This window comes from Ovis aries, chromosome 13 (assembly GCF_016772045.2).
Source record: "Ovis aries strain OAR_USU_Benz2616 breed Rambouillet chromosome 13, ARS-UI_Ramb_v3.0, whole genome shotgun sequence".
Lineage (NCBI taxonomy): Eukaryota > Metazoa > Chordata > Mammalia > Artiodactyla > Bovidae > Ovis > Ovis aries.
In genome coordinates, this window is record NC_056066.1 from 31,031,530 (window position 1) to 31,055,363 (window position 23,834).

Genomic DNA, 23,834 nt, shown 5'->3' on the forward strand with positions numbered 1-23,834 from the left:
CCAGTGTGGTGATGCCTGATTTGGGGGACACAACTGAGCATGGGGCCCAAACAAAGTCAGATCATCATACAGAGTGGTCCAGACGGACACAGATATATCTAAGGGCTCTGGTGGGACAGGTGAGAGGCATCCTGAGGTCGCTAGGGCTTGAGGCAGCATGAAATAAAGCTAGATTTGGGAAGCCATAAGCATGACTGAGGGGGTGCTGAGCACAGACTAATCACAGGTAGTCAGAAGACAGACAGCAGCACACGTACTAAGAGAAGCGCCCCTCTTACCTCTTAACTCCCAGAAAGATCACGGTAGCTGTGAAGGTGTGTCTACAGATCCGGCAGTTTTAGGGGAAAAAAATGTTAACATGACCTCACCCAGGACGCAAGAGCAGGTAAAACCTGGGATGGAGATGAGGTGAAACTTAATACTATCCAATCATTTATTGACGCTTCTACGTGCCAGGCACTGAAGAATTTTTCATTAAAAATTTTTAAAATCTGCTATTTCTGACCATAAAAAATGTCAACAATAAAAAACAATTTAACATCTTCTCTCTAAGCACAGGACTATTTTATACAATTTCATTGTTTCTTTAGGGCTACACTGGCCAGTAGGGTAGCCTCTACCCACACCTGGTGACTTGTGTTTATATTAACTTAATTAAACATTAAATATTTAGTTCATCAGTCACCCAAGGCACATTTCAAGTAACACAGCAAAAAAAAAGAAAAAGAAAGAAAGACCATTTCCTTCATCACCGAAAGTTCTATTGATCAGAATTTCTCAAGAGTGACAGTCTCTTGAAGCTATGACTTTCATGGGTAGCCCATCAATAACTGGACAGTGTTGAAGAAGCATGCAGCAACTGCTTAATTATTGCATGCTGAACACTGATTTAAAATAAGTGCCCCCGAAATACGGAGTAAAAGGAACACAAAGAAAAGCAAACCTTGTAGCCAAACCTTCATCTTCTTTCTCTGGGGTCCAGACACCTTATACAGAGCCTGTCACAAAGGAAAAACAAAACAGAACAGTAAACAGCAGATGCGCTCTATCAATGACATGATAAATTTCTAACAGAAAAAGTACAGATGGAAAAAATATGAACTTCCTGGTGTCTGGAAGGAACAGTAATTTTCTGCTGTGAAGAATAGCCAACTGACATTGGATTGTGAATACTGTCTTACACTTACCTGAGAAGAAAGAAAAGAAAAAACCAAGTGTGTATGTGTTTTAATTGGAATCAAGAGGAAATTTCATAATAGATTTTTTGCTGAGAAGCATAGAAACCATAGGGCTTCCCAAGTGGCTCAGGGATAAAGAATCTGCCTGTCACTTTGTTCAGTTTGAAATCTGTTAACAGCTGAATAACAAATTATATCATAATGGAAGATATAACCCACTGTATGTAATTCTAACAATTACATATAATTATTTTCCTAGTTTTCAAAAAAGTTATATATATATATATTTTAAATATATATTACCAGGAGACTAATTTGCATATTATCTAAAAAGATGTCTTTCTTTACTGTTTTCTATTATAGCATTCTTATCAGGTGGGAAAATAAGACTCATGTTGGGAATAAAAAAAACAAAACTGTAATGCCTTCATGGACTTCCCTGGTGGTCCAGTTTCTATGACTCTGTGCTCCCAGTGCAGGGGGCCCAGATTCCATCCCTGGTCAGGGAACTAGATCCCACATGATGCAACTAAAGAAAAAGAAAACAAACAAAAAAAGACCCCAGATGCTGTAACTAAAGATCCTGAAGATGGAAGATCCTTCGTGTTATAAATAAGATCTGGCTCAGGCAAATAAATAAATACATACACACGTATCTTTCAAATGTAATGCCTTTCAGAGCTGTTATTACTGTACTCCTCTTCTCTAGTACTGTATCTAAATACTCAGACTATTTCAGGTAACCAAGTTACACAAACCAGAAGCATCAGGAAGAAGAAAAGGGAAAACACACACACACAAATACACATTACATAAGCCTTTATTCTTTTTCATAGTCTTTTTAAAAAATTGCTAGTTACTAGGACTGAAGACAGAGAAAAAATCATACACAAGGATTTTCATTTTACCCTTGTTAATTGGGTAGTGGTTTAGATACACAGCAGAAACTTAGAATAGTTCTCAGATGATCCAATATTGATAAAAATAAATGAAATATAACAGCCTCATGAGACTGCGCTTACTATATTTATTCACTATATAAGAAAAATAACTTCATATTTATTTAAAATTGTTAAAATTGACCTTCTAAGCTTTCCAAGTCACTACTGTAAACATTATACGAGTCCAACTTATCCTCCAAACTTTCTGTTCACCCTTGGAATGTACCAGAGGCCATTAACCTTTATATTCTAGACTTGAACTGAGTCCTGCAGATCAAGACTATTAGTGTTTCATTTCCATCTAAGGTAATTACTGCTAAGTTAAAATACAGTACAAGTCCTAAAAGGATTTGTTCTATCTTTAGTCACTCAGAGACTAGGAATAACTAAAATAGACTATATTTCAGTAAATGGTGAAAGTAAGTTTTAATAATAGAATAACATCAATTATATATGATAATATAGACCTATAGGTTTCAAAGAACTTTATGAATGTTTAAAATGCTTATTAATCTATTTTAGACCTATCAGATTGTCTTTTCAATAATCCGGTTTATTACAAAGATTAATAAAGAGAAAACATCACATGATTTGCTCAATGACACATAAACTAATATTCTCCGAGTTAGCAGATTTATTTGCAAATCACAGAAGCACATTTTTAAAGGAAGAGTAATTAGAAGATTGTATCAGCATTTAACAACAACAAAAAATCTGGAAGGCATCAAATAATACATGAAATAAAAGATTTGGCATATTTGAGGAAAAAATTCTCATAAGCAGTTAAAAATCTTTCTGGTTAGGAAGGAATGTCTGGAATCTGCATGTCATATCTTTTTTCACTTCTTTCATTTTAGGTCTAAATCCTAGCACAGGATGGGAAAAGAATGCAACAAAGAGCACTCTATATATATCCTCACAGAATTTATAGTTTTAAATTCCAAAAGGTTCAAATTGCAGTTTCATCAAATTTCTTGTTCCCTATAGGCATGAGACATCACTATTTGGAAAACAAATTTTTGATTATCACCAAAAGTGAAAGAGACTTGGGACTTTCCTGGTGGTCCAGTGGCTGATTCTGCTCTCCCAATGCAGGGGGCCTGGGTTTGATCCCTGGTCAGGGAACTAGATCCCATATGCTGCAAATAAAGATCCCACATGCCACAACTAAGACTTGGCAGAGCCAAATAAATATTTTTTTAAAGTGAGAGACCTGGTAAACATATATTAAAAATACCCAGGGTAAGGAAAGCCCAAGCCAACTATAAGAATCTCTCTTCTGATCATTCTTTTTCTTTTCCACTAGGGATAAAATATTTACACCCATTACCCACAATTGGGAAAATCAGGGCATATATAAAAAAAGAAAATCTGAAACCCACAGATGAGAACTATGGCTAATATTTTGATGTTTCTTCTGCTAGCCTTGTACTAATTATATTTTATAAAATCATAAACTCATTGTATACATACTTTATACCCTAATTTTTTTCACCTAACATTTTACCATTACCAGTTCTGTACTTCATTATATATATATCAAAAAGGCATATATATTTAAGTGTGATCTTTATTTTTTCTGAATTTTAGAAATAATACATGCTAATTTGGAGGAGTAAAACAAACTACAAAAGGAAAAAAAGGAAAAAGACACACCCTTCTATAAAATCTTGATTCTATCCTTATACCTAAAACACAACCACTTTTAACACTTTAGTGCCTTATTTCTTATCTTTCCTGCCTTATTTCTGTAGTACGTAAACAATCATTTTTTCTATTCTCCAGTATTGAGCATTTAAGAGGTTTTAGTTTATTACATCAAGAGTGAGTGTAATATATGAATATTAAAATGCCAATTCTTACATATTACTATTCACACATTCTTATATGTTTACCAGATCAAATCCAAAAATGGGATCAGTTCAGTTCAGTTCAGTTCAGTCACTCAGTTGTGTATGACTCTTTGCAACTCCATGGACACCAGGCTTCCCTGTCCATCACCAACTCCAAGAGCTTGCTCAAACTCATGTCCATCGAGTCGGTGATGCCATCAAACCATCTCATCTTCTGTCGCCCCCTTCTCCTCCTGCCTTCAATCCTTCCCAGCATCAGGGTCTTTTCCAGTGAGTCAGTTCTTCGAATCAGGTGGCCAAAGCATTGGAGTTTCAGCTTTAGCATCAGTCCTTCCAATGAATATTCAAATTGATTTCCTTTAGTTTGATCTCCTTGCAGTCCAAAGGGACTCTCGAGAGTCTTCACCAACACTACAGTTCAAAAGCATCAATTTTTCAGCGCTCAGCCTTCTTTATGCTCCAGTTCTCACACCCATACCTAACTACTGGAAAAACCATAACTTTGACTAGACAGACCTTTGTTGGCAAAGTTATGTCTCCACTTTTTAATATGCTTTCTAGGTTGATCATAGCTTTCTTCCAAAGAGCAAGCGTCTTTTAATTTCATGGCTGCAGTCACTATCTGCAGTGACTTTGGAGTCCAAAAAAATAAAGTTTGTCACTGTTTCTATTGTTTCCCCATCTATTTGCCATGAAGTGATGGAACCAGATACCATGATCTTAGTTTCCTGAATACTGAGTTTTAAGCCAACTTTTTCACTCTCTTCTTTCACTTTCATCAAGAGGCTCTTTAGTTCCTCTTCGCTTTCTTCCATAAGGGTGGTGTCATCTGCATACCTAAGGTTAGTGATATTTCTCCCAGCAATCTTGATTTCAGCTTGTGCTTCATCCAGCCAGGCATTTCACATGATGTACTCTGCATAAAAGCTAAACAAGCATTTGGAACCAGTCCATTGTTCCATGTCTGATTTTAACTGTTGCTTCTTGACCTGCATACAAACGAGGCAGTTATGGTGGTCTGGTATTCCCATCTCTTGAAGAATTTTCCACATTCTGTTGTGATGCACACAGTCAAAGGCTTTGGCATAGTCAAAAAAGCAGAAATAGATGTTTTTCTGGAACTCTCTTGCTTTTTTGATAATTCAACAGATGTTGGCAATTTGATCTCTGGCTGCTCCGCCTTTTCTAAATCCAGCTTGAGCATCTGAAAGTTCTTGGTTCACCTACTGTTGAAGCCTGGCTTGGAGAATTTTGAGCATTACTTTGCTAGCATGTGAGATGAGTTCAATTGTGCAGTAATTTGAACATTCTTTGGCATTGCCTTTCTTTGGATTTGGAATGAAAACTGACTTTTTCCAGTCCTGTGGCCACTGCTGAGTTTTCCAAATTTGCTGGCATATCGAGTGCAACACTTTAACAGCATCATCTTTTAGGATTTGAAATAGCTCAGCTGGAATTCCATCACCTCCACTAGCTTTGTTCATAGTGATGCTTCCTTCCTAAGGCCCACTTGACTTCACATTCCAGGATGTCTGGCTCCAGGTCAGTGATCACACCATCGTGGTTATCTGGGTCATAAAAGTCTTTGAGACAGCTGATTAAAAGTCATCTCCAGAAAGACTACAGAGCCCAAATTCCCATCAGCAGTGGCTGGAATGGTCCCCTGCTATATCCTATGAAGTGTCGCTAGTTGTAACCTTTGTCATTCTTATACGTCAAAAATGGCTATGTCATTTTTATTTCCCTTTTTTGTGATTAACACAAAAACCTAAATTCTTATATGTTTAGGATTAATTATATGTTTCTTAGTCATCTGTAGTTTTTTCTTTTGTCAATGATTTGTGACATTTGTCCTTTCTCTACTGGGTTCATAGGCATTTCTTACTGAATTATCACAATGTTATTTCTGTTGTTATTTACTTTTAATGAAGGGAAACTTTGTATTAATTTCTAGTATTTCAGGAGTTCCCTTGGATGGATGGATGCATAGATAGGTATTTCATTATCTCAGGATTTGATTATCTTAAATCTGTCCTGCCAATCAGGGATATTTTTAAAAATAACCAAATTGGAATCAGGAATTATTAGAGAAATGTACCCAGTATATCAAGTTTTCATATTCTCAGCAAGTCTTAATAGGACTGTAAAACTTTCACAACAGTTATCTAGGATCTATACGAACAAACCCAGGAGGCTTCCACGGCATTCCAATGACAAGTCCATATTCATATTCTGCTTAGTTATCCAGCTCCAAAACTATCACAAGGCAGTCCTGGATATTTGTGGCATGATCTCAGAGTTGCATATACCTGTACACACACGTTTATGTACATTTTCACATTTTAAAAAGTTATGCCTGAAATGCTAAGGAAAAAAAAAACACAATTTAAACACCATACAGAATGTATTTTGTTTAATTTGCAAACAAAGGTCTGTACAGCCAAACCTAGGGTTTTTCCAGTAGTCATGTATGGATGTGAGAGTTGGACCATAAAGAACACTGAGCGCCAAAGAATTGATGCTTTTGAACTGTGGTGTTGGTGAAGACTCTTTAGAGTCCCCTGGACTGCAAGGAGATCCAATCAATCAATCCTAAAGGAAATCAATCCTGAATATACATTGGAAGGACTGGTGCTGAAGCAGAAACTCCAAAACTTTGGCCAGCTGATGCAAAGAACTGACTCACTGGAAAAGACCCTGATGCTGAGAAAGATTGAGGAAAGGTAGAAAAGGAGGTGACAGAGGATGAGATGGTTGGATGGCATCGCCAACTCAAGGACTTGAATTTGAGCAAGCTCCAGTAGATGGTGAAGGACAGGGAGGCCTGGCATGCTGCAGCCCATGGGGTAGCAAAGAGTCAGACATGACTTAACGACTAAACAACAATAACAGTGTTTTGAGACAAGTTTAAGTACACATGGGAGTCTAGGATCATCCTCCAACTGATAAAAGTTAATCATTTTTTAATTTCATGGGATATATTTTTAATTAAGTTATTTTCGGTTGCACTGACTCTGTTGCTGTGTGAGGGCTTTCTCTAGTCGTGGCGAGCTGGGGGCTACTCTGTTGCAGTGCACAGGCTCTGGCTGTGGGGCTTCAGCTGTTCCAGCTCGTGGGCTCTAGAGTGCAGGCTTGGTAGCTGTAATGCATAGGCTTACCTGCTCTGCAGCATGTAGAATCTTTCTGGACTACCTGAGGTTAAACCCATGTTCCCTGCACTGGCAGGCAGATTCTCATCCATTGTGCCACCAGGGAATTCGTTGGAAACACTATTTTTTTTTAAACACATTTTAGATAAATGTTTATCTTCCAAAGCAATAACATATATCAGTTCTGAGTGACATGCCAGCTACTTAAAGAAAAGAAAAAAAAAAAACAAACAACTGTATGAGGAAAAACCACTGAGGCACATTTACAGCTTTATTTTGTGACTAGGGTGGGTACTCATGAAGCTCCCAAGTACAACACTCACATCTATCAGCCACCTTCTCCTCTGCAGGCCCAGCAACTTGGGGGTGACGATCTGTAATGTCAAAGCATTCCCTAAGCAATCCTGTTCCCTTTTACCTCGAACAGGAGTTAAAGGGGCAAGTTTTGACTAAAATACCAAAAACTAGACACCACATTCCAACGTGAAATACGATACAAAGCAACATTATCAAAGGAAGCATGCCAGGAAGGTTATGTATCTCTTAAAACCATGTAGCCATGTCAAAGGCAGAGTTCAAGTTACTTTTTTTTAACTGAAGGGTAATTGCTTTATAATTTGGTTTCATTTCTGCCATACACAAACATGAATTAGCCATAGATGTACATATGTCCCCTCCCTCTTGCACCTTCCTCCCACCTCCCACTCTTTCCCACTCCTCTGAGTTGTTACAGAGCCGGAGGTTGATTTCCCTGAGTCAAACAGCAAACTTCCATTGGCTATCAATTTTACACATGGAAGTGTACAAGCAGATTTTTGAAGATGAAGGTTTTTGGAGAAAGTTGCCAGCATGCTGCATGGATCTGACCAGAAGGGCCCCAAGGCTGTTTGCTTACTTGCAAGTGTAAGGCAAAGAGCTTCAAAAGGCCACCCAGGGATTGCAAATTGTATCCTCATTACCGTCTGAGTTTTTGAAGGTAAAGTATTTCCCTTGGACTAGATCTGATGCAGCATAGAGCTAGCTGTCTTAGATCCTGTTCAAGGACCACCCGCTGGAAAGAAGGTACCAAAGCAAAGAGCAGCAAGGGGTCCACTTCCTAGTGGAAGCAGACTCACAGACTTTAGAGAAAGAACTTGTGGTTGTCAGCGGGGGAAGGAAGAGGGAAGGGATAGGTAGGGAGTATGGGATCAGTGTGTACACACTGCTGTATTTAAAAATGGGTAACCAACAAGGATCTACCGTATAGGTCAAGGAACTCTGCTCAGTATTATGTGGCAGCCTGGATGGGAGGGGAGTTTGGGAGAAAATGGATACATGTGTAAGTACAGCTGAGTCCCTTTGCTGTCCACCTGAAACTATTGCGACACTGTTAATCTGCTATACTCCCAATACAAAATAAAAAGTTTAAAAAACAAAAACCGACTCCTAGAGGCTGCAGATGACCAAATACAAATTCACTTCTTCAGGTGAACTGTGCTTTGAAAGACAAAGAGGCACCCAATAGAAAAAAGGCCAGTTTTAAGCACATGCCAGGGACTTTTAAACACACGCCAACTACTTCAGTGGTTACAATTTCGCCTTCCAATGCAGCGGTGCAGTTTCAATCCCTGGTCAGGGAGCCAAGATACTACATGCCTCAAGGCCAAAAAACCCCAAAACATAAGCAATACTGCAACAAATTCATAAAAACCTTAAAAATGGTCCATATCAAAAAATAGTAATAATTAAAAAAATAAACACATGCCAAATGGAGAGGTGTGAGCACTGGCTCATCAACAGTCCTTGTCAAGTAAGAACTTTCTTATCTCCCCCAAAATTTACTTCTCTATTTACCAAGATGAGGAAAGAGTGATAGCACTTCACACACAGAGAGAAAAACCAGGACTCCCACTTCCTACAGCTCCTTGCGGGAAAGACAGGTAACTTTCAAGTAAGGCTGTGATTTTGATTGTTACATGAACATGGACATTATAAACAACTATGGTTAATCTTCTCATTTGAAACAACCAAGGAAGTGTTTGATTTTCATCAAAGTGACCAGAAAAATCATGGCAATTGCTTGACTTGTCATTTGCAAAACGATCAGACCATTTTTGAAGCTGCCTCCCTTGTCTTTTTATCCTCTCCTGCCCTTGACTTTCAGACACGACCTTTTTTCCTCTTCTTCATGTTACTGTTTAATCATGACAGTCATAACAACAGCTCACATTATTGAGTGCTTACTCTGTGCCAAGCACTCTGCGGTGTGCTCTATAGATACATTGCTCATTTCAGTGTCACACAAATCTCTACTATTGACATCCCATTTTACGTATGAGGAAACTGAGGTTTATCCATTGTTGCGAGTGAGGAAAGGACTGGCAGTTCATCCAGATGGCTTGACCTGAAAAGAATGAATGATATGTGGACTCTCAGTTCAAAGGATAAAACACACCAGGCTTGCTTTCTTTAATAAAACATATGTGGATCTCCCCCACAGCATGAGAAAATGGAAACATTCCACTGAAGGAGAATGGGTAGAAAAGTAAACATAGCTATTGTTTGTAACAAAAATCCGCTGATGTACATACTCACTGCAAACTCCTGGATGATATCATTCTGTCAACAGTCACAAAGCTTTCTCAATCCGGACATGAAATAACAGTGAAAACAATAACATAGAAAATTTGTAATGTTTGAGCTTTAAAAGCTGCCTTTTCATATTTTCATCTGATTTTCTTCTCACTACAATCCTATGAGTAGGTATCATGAATACGATGTTTTTGATGAGGAAATGAAGATTAAAGCTTTTAAAAACTATGATTTAGGGACCGCTCTAGTGGCGCAGTGGCTAAGACTCAACATTTCCAATGCAGGGGGCCCAGGTTTGATCCCAGGTCAGGGAACTAAGACCCTGCATGAAGTAACTAAAAAGATTTCACATGTTGCAATGACGATCAAAGACTCCCACATGTCACAACTAAGACCAGGTGCAGCCACATAAATAAATACAAATAAATAAATTTTAAAAATAAAAACAAAAACTGTGATTTATTTAACACCAAAAATGAATATATGAGAGTCAAGACTAAAGGGAGCACATATCAAAGGGTAGTTGATATATTAATCCATATCTGCATCAATATCCATATTAATCACTCTTAATCTTTGCATTTTTCAGTCACCAAAATGCCTTACAAAATCCTCTTTCAGATACTGAATCCCTCACTTCATTTCAATGAGACAATTCAAGGCAAGTAACAATGCATATGGTTTTCAGATGTAGAAACTAGGGCCTCAAGAAGTAACTGAGCTGGCCAAGTCAATGGAATACAAGAATCTTATAGGGTTTTACAGAACTGAGTTGAATTTCTGTCCTAAAATGGGAAGGCATGCCTTTTCTCACTAGAGAGATTATTCTAGAACTTTAGAACCATGCCAATATATTTCCCAGTAACCAAGTCATCAGGATCTCTGTTCTCTGAGAAGGCAGAGGTCCATGCAAGCAATTAATCCAGCGAATTAAGTTCCAGCCCTCTTTATTTTAACTCCAAAAGTTAAAGCATTCTTTCCTATCTATTCTTCGTCTCCTCATAAGCAAAGACTCATAAATATTCCCATCTTCCAACCACTATATTTTTCACTCTATGGCCCCAAATACTAACAATTCACTAGCACAGAGCTTCTCGGGCTTTAGCATTTCCTCAGAAACATCTAGAAGTCCTGGTAAAACAAAGATTGCTGGGCAAACCCCACGCAGTTTCTGATTTTGTCAGATCTGGAGTACAGACTGACAGGTGGCATTTCTAACAGATTTCCAGGGGCTGCTGCTGGCCTGGGTACCACACTTTAAGAGAACCACCGGACAAGTATTTCTCCCAAATAGTCCCTGAAAGGGTTCCCACAGAAAAGCACTCAGCTGCTAAGGCTTCTATCTGGAGGATGAAGAAACACTTGTCATGACTCATAGCATTTTTCAAGCTTTTCCAGCCACAAAATTAAAAACAGAAAACGACTAGATTGAAAGCAAAATGAAAACAGCTAATGTTATACTGTCTAAATCTGAACTTATGGCAGGGTTTCTGGAGTTAGGAAGAAAGACATAATAACAGCTCAGGTGAGCCCGAGGCTGACCACATTGAAAGCTGGCACTACTGAGGCTACCAGAAAAACCTGGAGGCCAGGCCAGGCTGTTATGCCCTAACCCAAAATCACCGCAGACACCTGGCTCCCAGTTTTGTTTTGTTTTTCTCTGTCAATGTAAGTTCTTCCAAACAATTCTCCAAACACATCAACCTATAACTCTTTTCATTAACTCATTTTTTCCCTACACCATCTCTACTATTTTTAACAGAAAAAAAATATCAATTTTCCATAAACAAATATGGTTGGAACATCAAACAGGTAGATCAAAAATCTGAAGAGAGAAGCTGGCAAAAGGAGTTTTCTTAGGGTCCTTTATTTTTGTGATGATCATCCCTAGAAAGCTTTCAGTGGAAACCTGAATTCCATTTTGTATCTCTCTAGGGAAAGACAAAGGCGTTTTGTGTTATGGTATAAAATACTTTGGTATTGTGGGTACAAGTGTGACTAGTATTTTAAATAGTACCTTTTTATAAATAAAAAATAACTGACAAGAAATGTTATTATTATGTTATTATTACCAGGTATAAATCTACAAATAACAAATGCTGGAGAAGGTGTGGAGAAAAGGGAACCCTCCTACACTGTTGGTGAGAATGTAACTTGGTGCAGCCACTGTGGAAAACAGTATGGAGAGTCCTTAGAAAACCAGTTACCATATCATCCAGCAATCCCACTTCTGGGCATATACCCAGACAAAACTATAATTCAAAAAGATACATGCACCCCTATGTTCAGAGCAGCATTATTCACAATAACCAAGACACGGAAATAATCTATACATCCACTGACAGATGAAGGGATAAAGCTGTGGTACTTATTAGCAATGAAATACTACTCGGTCATAAGAAGAATGAAATAAGGTCATCTGCAGCAACATGGACCCAACTAGAGATTCTCACGCTAAGTGAGGCAGTCAGGAAGAGAAAGACAAATACCACGTGATGTCACTTTACATATGGGATCTAAAATACGGCACAAGTGAACCTGTCTACAAAACAGAAACAGACTCACGACATAGAGAACAGACTTAGGGTTGCCAAGGGGGAGAGAAGAAGGAAGGGGATGGAGAGGGAGTTTGGAATTAGTAAATGCAAACTAGTATATACAAGTTTGTATATACTAGTATAAACAACAAGGTCCCACTGTATAGCACAGGGAGTATTTTCAATATTCTGTCATAAACCATAATAGAAAAGAGTATAAGAAATGTATATATGTGTATAACAGAGTCACTTTGCTATACAGCAGAGACTGGCACAACACTGTAAATCAACTATACTTCAATAAAAAACAAGACATAATATTTCTGCTTAGAAAAGCTGTCAGTTCTACTTTTAATATAGGAACATACTGCAGGAACTATTGCCTGCAATATCACCTCGTGTCCATCACATTTCAAAATATGAGCCAGCCAATGAAGGATAACACTTCTAAGTGATAAACCAAAGTCATCCAAATGTGGTTTTTATGTCCCAGTGCTAAGAGAAGAGAAAACATGAGGATAATGGTAAGGTCATTGAATACACAGACTTGCAAAGAAGTTATTCTGTATGAGCATGAGTCACCAAAACTACTTCCTTAGTGATAACAGTTGCCTAAGTAACTCAGCTGCCTGACTCTGCTAAGAAATACATGGGCAGTGGGTTGGGTTTGGAACCCACTAGTCATTTCCTTTACTTAATTGCTAAGTACTCTTTCTTCCTGGTTGCCGTTTGGGGCCTGTGTTTTCTGTAGCAACCCAGCAACTAGTCATTATGCTCTATTTTGTCAAGGAGAACAAAACAGCAAACTCGACATTTCCATGGATTTCACAGAAAAAGTGGTTGTTATTTCCTTCTGACTTGAGGGGGACATCAACTGAACTACTGAAACTACTGAACTAGACCTCAAAGTGACAGAACGATTATTCAAGACTCAGACAGAAGGATTTAAGAGAGAATAGAAGAGGGAATTAGATGCCCTCTGAATACAAGGAAGATGCTTTATTCATTTCTGGGTCCTTAGAGCCCAGCAGAGAGCCTGGCCCCCAGGAGGACCCTAAATATACTGACTGGATGGGGTCACTGCTTCTCTTCAGAATATTTCAATCTATTAGGTAATGGTGCCACTGCTGAGATTTCATCAGGCTCTTGCTTTCATGCATCCTTTTCCCCTTCTATCTACAATGGGGCTGTGATGTCTGTTGCTCCTACCCTTGTTCCCACAGGAAACACTTTAACATGCTGTTTTAACAGAGAGTGGTGCAAGTGTGCAGTTCTTGGAAAAATCTGAGCTGCAACAGCAGTGAGATTAGTATTGTGCAAGAAATGTTTAAAACTGGGTGGTAAGGTCCTATGTGTTATCAGTAACATAGCCTGAATTTGGCCTTAAGAATCTTGGTCACAGGCAGACACAGAGAATGGGCTTGTGGACATAACGGGGAAGGAGACGGTGGGATAAATGGAGAAAGTGCCACTGACATATATGCACTAGTGGGGAGCTGCGGCATAAGACAAGGGGCTCGGTTCAGCGCTCTGTGACGACCTGGAGGGGACAGAGGGGGTGGAGGGGGTGCGAGGAGGCTCAAGAGGGAGGGGATATATGTATGCTAAGTTGCTTCAGTCGTGTCCGACTCTGTGTGACCCCACAGACAGCAGCCCACCAGGCTCCCCCGTCCCTGGGATTCTCCAGGCAAGAACACTGGAGTGGGTTGCCATTTCCTTCTCCAATGCACGAAAGTGAAAAGTCAAAGTGAAGTTGCTCAGTCATGTCTGACTCCTAGCGACCCCATGGACTGCAGCCCACAAGACTCCTCCATCCATGGGATTTTCCAGGCAAGAATACTGGAGCGGGGTGCCATTGCCTTCTCCATATACATATAGCTGATTCATTTTGTTGTATAGCAGAAACTTTACACAAAGTTGTAAAACAATTATATTCCAATAAAAATGTTAAAAAAAAAAAAAAGAATTTCGGTCATTGGGTAGTTCACTAAATCGCTCATTTCATACATGTCTCTCATTACTCTTGGACTACACAATACTCCAAACATTAATAAATCTCCCTAAAATGTAAACTAATAGAGTAAGTATGGGGAAAAGCTGTTTTTACTTATAGAGGTGATGTGTTCCAAAAATGTGGTCAGCATCTCTCTTTTCCACAAAAGATTTTCATTCATCTCATTGCATGCAGGGATGATATGTCATAGTCATCGCTTCATTCTGGTGAACTGAATCAGAATTAAAAAATGAGATCTCCACAGAAAACCCTGAAAATGCCCATCGATGTCCTGATGATTCATTAAGGGCACTCTATTCTCTGAATCAGAAGGGGTCTTGCGGCTGCATGGGAAGGGGGCGAGGGGAAATCCATAGAGATAGATGAGACACCATGACAAGAATTCCAGAGACGTGGGGATGTCACCAGCACAAAAAGCACCACGGCATGTAAAGTACTGCAATGCAGTGAAGGTCGGAAGGGGAGCTGTAGCCAGAAGTCCTAAGTTCAAATCCCAAGCCTGCCACTTCCTGGCTGTGTGAGCTTGAGCAAGTTACTCAAGTTGTTCTGTGCCTCAGTTTCTTCATACATTTAACAGGGTTGTTGTGAGGATTAAATAAGTTAACACATGGCAAACAGTAAGCACTCATATACGTAGGCTATCATTATGATTACCACTAGCCTTCCCATCTGGGCCACACTCTGATTCTAGGAACAACAGCAAAATCATGCCTGGTTATCATTAACATTGTTTAGAGTTCACTAATCAAGGATTGTGAAAACCCACCCAAAGTCAGCAAAAGAAAAGCCCTGATTAGACATGCAAATATGACTGCATTGTATTCTGTGCACATGTGTTTAACCCCCTAAAGTTCTAGAGATGACAGATGAATAAATAAGTATTGTTCCAGAAATTTTTCATGATTTATGATACAAAAAGTATATTTAATCTGTATTAAGCTCAAATCTCATCATATTTTTGCAGTTACTCCACACAGCCATATGAGTCCCATTAGAGAGTATATTTCTAGTACTTGGCTAATTAGAAATACAAAGTCTTACTTAATCTTTTGGAAACCGTTGCAGCAGAATTACAGAGAGGGCTGCCAATCCCTTTATTCTGCTACAGTTAACTCAGAATGTTCTTTCTTTACTTATTTTGTATCATTCTAATGAATTTTCTTAATCCTTTTGCCCTGCTTAGTTTTATCATTATGCCCTCTTAGATGTCCTTTCATTTGTCACATGGCTTCATTTAGGGTTACTCTGATTTGTTTATTTTTTCTAATATTTTGTCTTTTTTTGTAATTAGGAGAATATAAGTTTGATTCTTTTGCATTGGGGTTTTTTCCTCCTCAGAATCATGTTTTTGATTTTCATTTATTTTTTAACTGAAGGATAATTGCTTTACAGAATTTTGTTTTCTGTCAAACCTCAACGTGAATCAGCCACAGGTATACATATAACCCCTCCCTTTTGAACCTCCCTCCCATCTCCCTCCCCATCCCACCCCTCTAGGGTGATACAGAGTCCCTGTTTGAGTTTCCTGAGACATGCAGCAAATTTTTAATATTTATTTATTCATTTATTTTTGGCTATGCTGGGTCTTTGTTGCTGTGGCGGGCTTTCTCCAGCTACGATGAGCAGGGGCTACTCTTTGTCAAGGTGCATGAGCTTCTCGTTGCAGTGGCTTCTCTTGTTTTGGAGCATGGACTCTAGGATGAGTGGGCTTCAGTAGTTGAGGCATGTGGGCTCAGTAGTTAGGGAACCAGGCTCTAGAGCACAGGCTCAGTAGTTGCAGTACACAGACAGGTTCAGCTGCTCCATGGCATATGAGATCCTCCCAGACCAGGGATCAAACCTGAGTCTCCTGCATTGGAAAGCAGGTTCTTTACTACTGAGCCACCAGGGAAGCCCCCTGATTTTCATTTCTAACTCTGACAAGTCATACTGATCTTTTTCAACACACACAGAGACCAAAGTTTGATGGGGTATATTTTAAACTCTGAGTTTATCAAACATAGTCAAAGTTAAATAATCAAGATTCTGAAAAAAATCACTTTGCTGGCTAAATGAATGTGACAAGGCAGTGCTAAAGCTTCTCCAGATTTTTGGAAAGATTGGTCAATTCATTAGTCAGTTTTGAGATAGGAGGGAAGGGGTTCTTTAATCCTTCCCAAATACACAAACAGACTATGGCTATAAGATAGTCAGGATCTCTTTCCCAACTTCATAGGTTATCATAAAGGTGAACTCAAAATTATTTTTACTCTTCAATTCTTTCAAAGAAAAGTATGCTATTAAACAAAGTTACTATAATTAGACCCATTACCAAAATATCTTCTGAAAAAAGTCTATCCCTGGGAACTTGATGACCTCCTCCAAATAAGCTGAGTAAACTCCCATGATGCCAAAGCAAGTTGGCAGATTTTCTAACACTGGCAGGGCTTCCTTCTCTCTGATGAAAATGAGCAACATCATAGGACACAGGGCAAAACCTGCTTGCTCGCTTAAGGTCTCACTCAGCCCATAACTAAACTCTGATGCTATCATTTAGCTTTCTTTCCAATAAGGTCTGGGTTTTTATATCTGGGCTGCTTTTGTCTTGCTTTTTGGACCACGTGAACCAATACTGACAACCTAGGTTCATGTCTTTGTCCAACATCAATCTGAATTATTTTTCTGCACGTGTTTTCCTCTGTGTGGCAGTTAACATCCCCTGTCCCTCCTACATCCTCATCACCTTCTCTTTCTTTAGTTAGAGATGGTGCCCTAGACTTTGAGGAAATCAAAATTACATATACATGTATAAAATATATGTAAACATAATATGTATAATCTCTTAAAGGTCTAGAGATAACAGATGAATACATTACAGTACTGTTTCAGAACAATTTTTCATAATTTGTGATATGAGAAAAGCATGTTTAATCTGTAGGAAGCTCAAATTCCATAATATTTGTGTAGTTATATAGTTTTAAGGGAAATGATCATCTGCCTCCCCCAAGGAAAAGTTTCAAAGAAAATTCTAGAAGTTCGTCTTCAAGCTTCTTTTTCTGTGGAACTTTTTTGGAGGCATAAAAGTGATGGAAGGCATTCCAAGTCTTTGAACTTTTAAAAACTATGTTAGAGGAAACTGAAGAAGTTCACAATTTTGTACCAACGGGTGGAAAGCAGGCCAACACACTCAACTTATATAAGGAACAATCTAAGGGAATCAGTACTGATTTATGTGAACAGACTAGAAATATTGTAAGGAGTAAAACTGCATGACCCAATTCATACCCCATCTTCTTTTTTTTTTTTTTTTTTTGAACTTAAAAAAAAATTTTGGCCACATCCTGCAGCACATGGGATCTCAGTTTCCCCAACCAGGGATTGAATCCACACCCACTACATTAGGAGGTGGAGTCTTAATCACTGGGCCACCAGGGAAGTCCCTATACCCTACCTTTTTCATAAGGTTTTGCTCTATGTAGACTACAGAAAGGAAGTACTTCCAGGTAAATGGATCTGAGTGAATTATTGTTCATCTAAGAGTAATTTTCCACCTAAAATACCTTCCATCTATAAAGCATCTATTCTTTTAATCAGTCCAGAAAGCTCAGAGCCCTTGACTTGCTTGCCCTCTTCCCAACTTCAGTGTCTAACAATCATCCTCCTTCTTCATGACTGTACCCACCAAGATCAGGCTTTTACCAGTCACACAATCTACTGCAAACAGCTTTCAGACTGGTCTTCCCATTTCATCTTCCACAATATGCCAGAACAATCCTTTTAAAACACAGCCACAAGCATGTCTTTCTCCTCGTCAAAAGTTGCAGTGTCCCACTACCCACCACATTAATTACAAACTCCTTTCCTTGGCATTTAGTCCTCTAATGCATGGTTCCATATAAGCTTTCCATTCCCTTTCTCCCCTACAACTGCTCCATAATCAGCCACAGCGGGATTCTTTCTACTACCTACATGTCCCCAGAACCTGGACGCTTGTACAGTTTTTGCTTATGAGTTTTCATCAGCATTGAGCATCCTCTGTCTGTGATAAGCTGTAGAAATCACACTCATTCCTCAAACGTCACCTTTTCTGAATACATTTTCTGATCTTACCCAAATAGATGTGACCTTGTCTCCATATAAACCCTTCAGCATTTTATTCATACCTCCATCAGAGCACTCACTGACCACATTCCGCTATGTATTCATAATAGAGCTCTTTCATGTGGTTCCTGACTTTTCCTCAAGGCTATGAGCTCCCCAGAGGCATGAAAAGTTTCTTAACTTACCCGAATACACTAGGAAACATTGCAGGCAGTGCAAAAAACAAGTACCTATGTCTGATGAATGGAATATAAAGAAAGATGTGAGGGTAGGGGGAAATGAGCTGTATTCATGGAACTGAGAGGAGCTTAGGGTCTCATTGAAATTACTGTCTGGTGGGGAGCAGTGGGAGGTAAGGATGAATGGGCATACTTAGCCTGGCTTTCACAGGCCACTGTCAAACGATGAGCCTCAACCTCCTCTGAAGAACAAAAAGTTGCTTTCATTATGTTTATTACAAACTGTAACTGATTTGTTCCTTAAGAATTGTCTCTCAGTCTGACACACGTGCACACATGGATCCAGCTCTACGTCCAAGAGCACGTGGACTGTACCTGCCTTGCTCACATTCTCCACCGTCTAGTAGGATGCCTGGAACATGGCAAACATTCAATACATGTGTTCTGAGTGTTAATGAAAGCTGTGGATCATAATACCCTGTAAAGATGAGAGGAGGTCCTGTGGAAAATGACTAGCACTAGTATTAGCCTTCTGTTTCTCTCTTTTCTTTCTCCCTCCTTCCCACCCTTCCCTCCTTCTTCTTTTCTCCCCCTTCCTCCTTTCCTCTAGGAACTATTCGTGCATTAATTCATACATTCAATAAATGTGCCAGGCTTCTCTGTAGGCACTGGAGATAAGATAGTGAACAAAAGAGAGAAAAGTCTCTACTGTCACGGACTTTACCTCCTAACAAGGGAATGAATCATTCACTTTGCAGCTTTAGGGAGTCTTAAGCATGCAGTTATTAAGAAAAAGAGGTTTTGGTTCAAAGTCAGACATGTTGGTGTGATTAAGCAGAGCCTGGAAGAAGGGAAGCCAATTGCTGTATTGCAGGGATGAGATATAGGATGGCTTGGACATGAGTCACAGCGACGAAAGAGAGGAGAGGGTGCAGAAAGCAGTGGACAGGACACCCATGGGATCTGAGCCATCCAAGGGTAAGGAAGTGGGAAGGAGGATGAAAGTTTCCAGTCTTGTTAGCTCGCTGTGTTGCCTTAAATAGAGAAGTTCGAAGGGGAAGCTGTAGTGGTTCACGGGGTTTAGAGTGTGAGATGAGTTAAGTCTAAATTTGAAAATGATGTCTCTGAAGAGACAGAAAGAAATCTAGGTGAAAATATTTCACTCTCGAAGTAAAGATTTAGAGCCAAGTGAAAACCAAACTCCCTTCTTATGTATTATGAACCACTGTTTCATCATTTGAATAACGTAAAACATGATATTCTAAGGATCTGTCAAATTCCTTTAGGAAGCTGCTCTTCACAACATAACCTGGTAGTTATCCTATACCTACAGCTCCTGAAACACAGTATGCCTCTAAATAATGTTTATGAATTAAATTAGTTAATAGCAAGCAAAATGTCATCAAGCCAATGAGAAAAGTGCACTTGGAGTCAGAAAGAGCTCAATTCAAATGCTTGCCCCCTAAAACTGGTACAGGCGATCCTATTTACAAAGCAGAAATAGATATACAGATGTAGAGAACAAATGTATGGCTACCAAGGGGGTAAAGAAGGTGGGAAGAATGGGTAATTGGGAATGACACACACATACTATCAACACTATACATAAAACAGGTAACTAATGGGAACCTACTGTATAGCACAGGAACTCTACTCAGTATTTGGTGACGACCTAAATGGGAAGGAATTCCAAAAGAGAGGGGGTATATGTATATGTATAGTTGATACAAAGGTCATATGGTCAAAGCTACGGTTTTTCCAGTAGTCATGTACAGATGTGAGAGCTGGACCATAAAGAAGCCTGAGCACCAAAGAATTGATGCTTTAAAAGTGTGGTGCTGGAGAAAACTTTTGAAGGTCCCTTGTAAGGCAAGGAGATCAAATCAGTCAATCCTAAAGGAAATCAGCACTGAATATTCATTGGATGGACTGTTGCTGAAGGTGAAGCTCTAGTACTTTGGTCACTTGATGCAAGGAGCTGACTCATTGGAAAAGACTCTGATGCTTAGAGAGATTGGAGGCAAAAGGAGAAGGGGTCGCCAGAGCATGAGATGGTTAGATAGCATCACTGACTCAATGGACTTGAATTTGAGTAAACTCCAGGAGATAATGGAGGACAGAGGAGCCTGGCTGTGCTACAGTCTATGGGGTGGCAAAGATTCGGACACAACTTAGTGACTGAACAACAACTGCTGATTCACTTTGCTGGGAAACTATCACAACACTTAAAGTGACTATACTTCAATAAAAATTAAAAGAAAATGCGTGCCCCTTTCCTGCCTCCACTGCTAGTTATATCACCATGGGCAGATTCTTGGCTTGCTTTTTAGTTGCCTAGTCTTTAAAATGGACCATCTACTATATCCTGCAGTATGCTAGAAGAGCATTCAGTTAAATTAAACGAATTCAAGTTTCCTGTCATCCCACAGACACAAAAACTACAGCACTAACATTACTGAGTATTATTATTATCTTTAATACCACACACTCTAGATTTTGCCATGGTTTTCATCCTGTCACATTAGACACCTTCTCATTGCTGACATTCTGTCCAGGTGATCCAGCTAGAAGCTGGTCTCTTGGCACGACCTCCTGCCACCCAGCTCTCCTAAAGCCTCCACAGGCCACTAAGCTCCTCTCCACATGGCTGGCTGGTCTGTCAGTTCAAATTGCCCAATTCAACTGACATCACCACAGCTTGCAAATTCCAAAATCACTGTTGAGTACTTTAGATTTGGTCATGTTTATGCCTGGCATACAAATTGGTCCACTGTGTCCTTATTTATAGACAACTTGCAGCACGCAGTGTTTGAAGATGCTTCAGAGTCCAGCATTCAAAAATACTCTGGAGATAGATTTTCATAGCAATCAAAAAATAAATATGAAAACAGAGAAAGTGATGTCTGTGCACTGTTTACTTCCAAAAGGTGCTAAGAAAACAGGGGTGCAGATAGAGCAGGATGAGTTACCATGTTCAAGGATATTAGTTCAGAAAGATAGATCCCTTTCATGGATGACCATCCTCCCTTGGTTGAGGCACTATCCTGGGTGGTATATAATTTATCTCAGAATGAAATAAAATTTTTCCAAAGTCTCATGCATTCTGTATAAATTGAGTAGAAGTGTTTCAGTAACCTTCACTTTTCTACACTCTACAATCTACCCCAAGCTATGGCAATTTCTAATGAGAAGGACATATTGGATCCTGTATCTGCGTGTGTGTGTGTGTGTACACGTGCTGTATGGCAAGTACTATGAATTGAGTGTTTGTGGCTCCTACAATTTATATATTGTAGTCCTAATCTCCAGTGTGTGGATATTTGGAGGTGGGGCCTTAGGAAGGTAATTAGGTTTAGATGAGGTCACAAGGGTGGGGCCCCTAAGGTGGGATTAGTGTCCTTTATAAGAAAGAAAGAGACCACAACCTGCACTCTTTCTGCCAAGGGAGGGCAAAACAAGAAGGTCATCCGCAAACCAGCAAGCAGACTCTCATCACACACTAAATTGGCTGGCACCTTGATCTTGGACTTTCTGCTTCCAGAGCCGGAAGCAATAAATGTTTGTTGCTTAAGTCACCCAGTTTACTCAAGACAGCAAGTGAACATATCACAATCCTGAGAATACAGATATGGAACAGGTTAGAAAGGAGAAGGGATGCCCCTGAGATGATGAGGAGGGCCAGCGGCCACCCCAGAGGAAGCCACCATAGGCCTGAGGAATTTGCTGTGGTCACCAACAGGGCACCCTGCCACACCGCACCAGGGCCTTGCCCTCATTTTCCATAGTGAGTCAGACAGCAAGCGTCCTCTGACAGCACCAGCGCATTGCCCTGGGATCAGCATTTTAGGTGGGAGTAAGATTCACCCTCCCTTCCCCCAGAGGGAGATGGCTTTTTTCTCATCCTAAGGTTCCGTGCAAACTCACAATGGTGACATTTGTTGAGCAGTGGCTTGAATAAAGGGCTCTCAGAGAGCAAGAGGGTAACACGGAGCCTGAGCGGGTCTGCCTGAGTGGGTCTGCCAGAGCGCCATGCCCCAGGAATGCTCAAGAGGGACCCGCAGCCTTCCAGAGAAGGAGAGAGTTAAGGATGTCCTCAACAGGGGAGCTGCTGCTCAAGCTTGTTGGCTCCATTTGCCAGAACTGAAATGTGGTAAACAAAATATTGCCTAAAAGAGGCTTCTACAGAAATAAACCCTTCATTTGGTTCTAAACTATTTTTCTTAAATGCCAGGTAACCTTCAGTACTCCCCTTTCAAAACAAACAAAAATCAGAGAAAAGGATTTACCTCTTCCTATCCTACCCCCCTCTCCATTCACTACAGAATCAAGAGGCTTTTATTTTAACAGTGGTTTGGGGGTTAATCCTTTCAATACTCCTTCAGTCTTGTAAATATAAACAAACAAAAAACCTCTGAATTTTAAATTGCTGTAGGTATCACTAAAAGACTGTTTTGGATTTTCTTTGTCTCTCTTTGGGGGTAACCATTCTGTTCTTCCTGTTACTAACATTACAACAAAAACCTAGTTGAGGGATTTATCTAAAAAGGTTTTGGTGTTAAGAGTCTGAACACTCCCTTGGCACCCTACACTAAAACATTTTGCCCCGTATTCAATTTTGTTTCTCTCACTTTAAGTCCAACTGCAGGAATTCTGGAAAATCGACCAACGGACCAGTGACTTTTCCCCGACAAGACACCAGAATCCTGCAGAATGCATCAGTCCCTGCAAACATTCTATCATCTGAGGCTAACTAGCTGCCTTTCTAACTAATCATTTAATCAACTAACTGCCTTTCATTCACCAAATTAAACATTTAAAGTATCACCTAATTCATTCTTATAATTAGCGCAGGTTTATACCTTGAATGACTTCCGCAACAGCAGAAAAACCAGAGATCAATTTGATTGTGCAGCTGCGGACGCAGAGCTTCCTCCTTCACCCCAAACTTCCAGATCCTGTTAAAAGTCGGGTGTGGTTTTATGGGGGGAGGGGGAGGCCGAGAGGGGACCAGGGAGAAGAGTGAGGGGGAACTTGGCAAGAACCTCCCCGGAGTGCATTTGTGATGCCCCAGACCCGCGTTCGGCGCTTATAGAATGTGTGCAGAAGTTTCTTACTACAGAGAAGCCTGCATATCGGAGCAAAATCTGGCTTTGTCGGGTTCTTAAGAACTCAGGCGCGCGCTAGTCTTCACGCAGGCGAACTGCCCACGAGAAAGCTGAGGCCCAGCTCGAAGTTGTGTTAAACTTCGACAAACTGTGCGCGCAGGCCCGGGGAGGCTGGAGTCAATCTCGTCTAACGGTTTCCCTGTACCGCTAGGAGCCTTCGGCGGGAC

General features: G+C 40.0%; 1 protein-coding gene across 2 annotated transcripts in view; it reads right to left on the minus strand.

Annotated features, from left to right (window-relative positions):
* The window catches only part of TRDMT1 (tRNA aspartic acid methyltransferase 1), a 99,165-nt gene extending 75,721 nt beyond the window's left edge, over positions 1-23,444 (minus strand). Inside the window, exons 1-2 of one of the 2 annotated variants that reach the window (XM_042230590.2) lie at positions 23,362-23,444; positions 944-998 (exon numbers count right to left, since the gene is read on the minus strand). In XM_042230590.2, the coding sequence (XP_042086524.1) occupies positions 944-962 (19 nt within the window). In that variant the 5' untranslated portion in view covers positions 963-998; positions 23,362-23,444. Of the gene's footprint in view, positions 1-278; positions 304-943; positions 999-23,361 lie in introns of those variants that run through there. The other variant, XM_042230591.2, reaches the window with a different exon arrangement.
* Between the last annotated feature and the right edge of the window lie 390 nt (positions 23,445-23,834).